The sequence below is a fragment of the Babylonia areolata genome, chromosome 31 (genome assembly GCF_041734735.1).
Source record: "Babylonia areolata isolate BAREFJ2019XMU chromosome 31, ASM4173473v1, whole genome shotgun sequence".
Lineage (NCBI taxonomy): Eukaryota > Metazoa > Mollusca > Gastropoda > Neogastropoda > Buccinidae > Babylonia > Babylonia areolata.
Window position 1 is genome coordinate 3,228,848 of NC_134906.1, and position 5,000 is coordinate 3,233,847.

A 5,000-nucleotide genomic window follows, 5' to 3' on the forward strand; every position below is an offset into this window, starting at 1 on the left:
CTACAAGGGTGTCAAGCCTCTGGAAAATGATGTCACTGTGTGTGTTGTGTTTGTGTGTGAGTTGGGTGTGAGTTTTGGGATCATCTACAAGGGTGTCAAGCCTCTGGAAAATGATGTCTCTGTGATGTGTGTGCGTGTGTGTGTGTGTGTCCATGTGCGTGTGTGTGTGTGTGTATGTGTGTGTGTGTGCCCGACTATTGTGAGATCATCTACAAGGGCGTCAAGCCTCTGGAAGGTGGGGTCACAGTGTGTGTGTGTGTTGTGTGTGTGTTGCTCTTTACATTGTAACTGTGGCGTATGATACCAGTGATCTTACTGTGTATCTTCTGTGCCCCAGCAGGTTTCAAACGATTAAATATTCTTGATTCTTGTATGTGTTGATAATTGCTGCGTTTTCTTGCACCCTGTATTGCTGAACTTTCAGATTGTTATTACTTCTTTTTTTTAATCAGGGGTTGTGCCTCATAATCCCAAACGCCTTCTGTTGCCCTAAAAATATGGTCATCATCTGCCCATGTGCATATCCATCCAGTAGGTTAGTGGAGAGAGGAGGAGGGAGGGTGGGGGGGGGGGGATTATTCTAATCAGGCAGAGGTTTAAATTCCCAAACCCCTTTCCAACTCCTGTCTTTCAAGCAGTTCACATTTCAGTGGCATTACCCCCACGCCAATCATACTGATCCCCCCCCATACACAGCCACAGGGGTTCATCTGCCGTGTTCGGAGCTTAGGCACTCCGCAGGGAGCTATCAGAGATAGGTCACCAGGAGGCTGCACACCAGAGGATACCCTGCTCTGCTGCTGAGTCACTTTGGTGGTGTTCAGCAGTGCGTGTTCCATTTCAACATACTTATGACACCACCTGCTAAGCCCCTTACTGATGAGAAAAATAGCTGAGTAAGTAATAGACCTGAGTAAGCATACCCAACCCCCAAAGTGGAGACCACCACCACCACATCCCTCCAACATCAGTCCCCCGCAAAAGGAGTGATGGCCTAGAGGTGCATCCGCCTAGGAAGCGAGAGAATCTGAGCGCAGTGGTTCGAATCCCAGTAGTCGCCAGTATTTTCTCCTCCTCCACTAGACATTGAGTGGTGGTCTGGACACCAGTTATTCGAATGAGACCACCCCCGAAAACGGGAGTATGGCTGCCTACATGGTGGGGTTGAAACAGTCATACATGTAAATGCCCACTCGTGTACATACGAGTGAACGTGGGAGTTGCAGTCCATGAATGAAGAAGAAGAAGATTTGAAGGAGATGATAAAGCGAGGTCCCGTATGCAGCATGCGCTTTGCGCACATAAAAGAACCCACTGCAACAAAAGGGTTGTCCCTGTCAAAAGTCTGTAGAAAAATCGACTTCGATAGGAAAACAATAAAAAAAACAACTGCAGGCAGAAAAAAATACAAAAAAAAAAAAAAAAAAAAGGATGGCGCTCTCAGTGTAGTGACGTGCTCTCCCTGGGGAGAGCAGCCTGAATTTCACACAGAGAAATCTGTTGTGAAAAACAAAACAAAAAAAGAAAACAAAAAGAGTAACATAACCTGCCAACTCTGAACACGTGGGTGTTTTTTTTCGGCACATGTTTGGTCTTTCGCAGGCAACAACCACGCCCGCCTGTTCTCCCTCCGCTGCTTCCCGCCTGACCTTGCCAAGCCGGTGGAGGACATGGTGATCATCGAGAACCAGGGGGAGACCATCGAGGAGAACGCCTACAAGATCCTGGAGTTCTCCGCCTCCAAGAACGGCATGCTTCTGGAGTGGAAGTACCTGGACAAGACACCCACTGCCGACGGGTTCAGGTGAGTCGTCACGAAGAGAGGTTCGGTGGTGGTGGTGTTGGGCATAGTTTGTTGTTTTGTTTTGTTTTCATTGTTGTTATTTTTTTGGGGGGGGGCGGAAGGGGTGGGGGGTGGAGGGGAGGGACGCTCATCATTCTTTTCCTGTGTCATTCAGTCAGATTTCAGGCATGCACACATACACACTCAGACAATCATGTAATGTTTAACATTTTACGTGTATGACCGTTTTGTTTATTTACCCTGCCCTGTAGGTAGCCATACTCAGTTTTCGGGGGGGTGCTTGCTGGGTATGTTCTTGTTTCCATAACCCACCGAACGCTGTCATGGATTACAGGATCCTTAACGCGCGTATTTGATCTGCGTGCGAAAACATATGAAGGGGGTTCAGGCACTGGCAGGTCTGCACATATGTTGACCTGGGAGATCGGAAAAATCTCCACCCTTTACCCACCAGGTGCCACCGAGATTCAAACCCGGGACCCTCAGATTGAAAGCCCAATGCTTTAACCATTCAGCTATTGCACCCCAGTTAACTTTGATACCTGTGAGAGACATGGATTAACATATATACCTGTGAGAGCCATGCATTAATGTATATGTTCCTTTGAGATACAAAGATTAACTCTTTCCATACGAACAGCGAAAGAGGCGACGTTAACAGCGTTTCACCCCAATTACCATCATCAAAATATTGCAGGCGGAAGGCTCTTACACTGAAGACGTGAATGTTGACAAAGAATACCACAATTCTGACGACGGAAGCTAAAGGTTGGGTCATTCAGACACCCACTGGACATCCGAGGGGTCTGTGTAGAGGAGAAGAGAGGGCTGGCCGTATTGAGTGAGTTAATGTATATATACCTGGATTCATGTATATATGTACATGTGAGAGGCATGTGTGCAGGTGTGAGATCAGCCTGAACCGTCAGAAGACAGTGACGGGGATGGGTCAGTCCAAGATCAAGTCCCGCAACAACACGGCGGCCATGGTCCTGATGGAACTCTACCAGTCCCAGGATGTGATCAGCGTGAGTGGGGTCGCTGTCTGTCGTGTGTTGTCTGTTGTGTGACGGGCACAATAGCTGAGTGGTTAAAGCGTTGGACTATCAATCTGAGGGTCCCGGGTTCGAATCACGGTGAAGGCGCCTGGTGGGTAAAGGGTGGAGATTTTTCTGATCTCCCAGGTCAAGATGTGTGCAGACCTGCCAGTGCCTGAACCCCCTTCGTGTGTATACGCATGCAGAAGATCAAATACACACATTAAAGATCCTGTAATCCATGTCAGCGTTCGGTGGGTTATGGAAACAAGAACACACCCAGCATGCACACCTCCAAAAGCGGAGTATGGCTGCCTACATGGCGGAGTAAAAACGGTCATACACGTAAAAGCCCACTCGCGTATATACGAGTGAATGTGGGAGTTGCAGCCCACGAACGCAGAAGAAGAAGAAGTCTGTTGTGTGCTGTTTGTCGGGTGTTTGCAACACTCGGCTTATATCACGGATTGACATAAGTTTACATTTGGGCCAACAGCAAAGTGAGAGCTGTATTATCAATGGTTTCTCCAGTCAATGGGAAACCATTTACAGCTTAGTCTTTTGTGAAGGACTATGACTCTCAAACTAGGAGGCAAAATTGCACTGGCTCTTAGTGCTGCAACCTTGTGGTTGGCCTTTGGGAACCATCCCAACGCTGACTGTCCTAAAACCCTCTTGGCCGAGAGAGTGGGGATGTAACTTGGGCAAGACACTCTCCACTATAATCAAATTCTAGCCCAAATAGTCGGGACAGCAGTTGCCTCCTCTGCTGTTCTGATGGTCATAGTCGGACACGACTGACTATACTCGTTTGGTTCTCCCTGTGTGTATGTGTTTGTGTGTCTGTGTCAGTTGTGTGTTGTCTGTCGGCCTTGAGATCCAGTCAGGTTTACCCTGTGTGTGTGTGTGTTTGTGTGTCTGTGGTGTGTTGCCTGTCAACCTTGGAATCCAGTTAGGCTCCCCCTGTGTGTGTCTGTAAGTTGTGTTTTTTGTTTGTGTGTCTGTATCTGTCATGTGTTGTGTCTGCCTTGAGATCCAGTTAGGCTCCCCCTCTGTGTGTGTGTGTGTGTGTGTGTGGTTGTTTTGTCTCTCATCCTGGGATCTAGTCAGGTTCCTTCTGTGTGTGTGTGTGTGTGTGTTGTAATTTTGTGTTGGTGTGTCTGTGCATGTCGCTGTCATGTGTGTGTTTGTGTGTCTGTGTCTGTCACGTGTTGTCTGTCAGCTAGGCAGGTTCTTCTCACCCACCCCCAACCCATTGTGTGTGTGTGTCTAGTAGTAGTACTTGTCGTAGTAGTCTTCAGTTTAATGTCTTTCCACTTTTAACTGATATCAGATGGAGGGGAAAAAAACAGGGGGGAGAGGGGCGTGAGTGGGGGAAGAAGGGTGTTTGTGTGTGTGCTTGTATGTGTGTGTTTACCACACCATGCAGCAGTCAGCTGGGGGGGTTTTTGGGGTTGTTGTTTTTTTTGCCAGCACAGTTTTTGATTTGATATCATCCAAGTTGCATGGTAATATCTAGAAAACTTCACTTCTGATCCAGAAATCGAAGCGGAAAAAAAAAAAAAAAGAAGAAAATTATGATCATGGTATAAACTGTTGGAAAAAAAAATTAATGACAGTATCACCACTGTATTCCCGCACCCCCACCCTCCTTTCTTCCAAGGAACTGACCTTTCTCTTCTTTTTTTTCTTTGCATAAACAGTTCAGCAACCAAGAGGATTTCTCCAAAGCCATCCCAATGTCGGAATTTGTGAAGCGGGCGGAAGAGCTGAAGGTGGAAGGGCCTCCGCGAACCGAGCGGGTGGAGTGCTACTGGCCAGAAGCCGCCGCCAAGGCAGCGGAAGGGGGTCAGGAGGCGACGACGACGACGGCAGTGAAGGAGACTTCAGCGGGTCACGCGTGGGTGGGGAACCCCCTGAGGCTGTGGCTGGAGGACGCCATTGTGGAGTCCATGGAGGGCTACACCAAGAAGGTGGGTTGGGGACTGGGTTGTTGTGTGTTGATGGTCCTGTGTTGTGTTGTGTTGTGTTGTCCGCTGCTGTTTTGTTCAGTTTGGTGTTTTTGTTTTTTTTGTGTTTTTTTTCCCCGGACTTTCTTGGGTCGACTACCGTTTTATTTTGTATACGAATTCATTATAACAATTCAGAGTAGATGGAAA

The 5,000-nt window shown here is 47.9% G+C and overlaps 1 protein-coding gene across 1 annotated transcript in view; it reads left to right on the forward strand.

Moving 5' to 3' along the window:
* Positions 1 to 5,000, forward strand: part of LOC143275749 (uncharacterized) — a 36,220-nt gene that overhangs the window by 27,142 nt on the left and 4,078 nt on the right. The window contains exons 10-12 of the mRNA XM_076580026.1: positions 1,603 to 1,804; positions 2,709 to 2,832; positions 4,545 to 4,814. Coding sequence (XP_076436141.1) covers positions 1,603 to 1,804; positions 2,709 to 2,832; positions 4,545 to 4,814 — 596 coding nt within the window. The remainder of the gene's footprint in view (positions 1 to 1,602; positions 1,805 to 2,708; positions 2,833 to 4,544; positions 4,815 to 5,000) is intronic.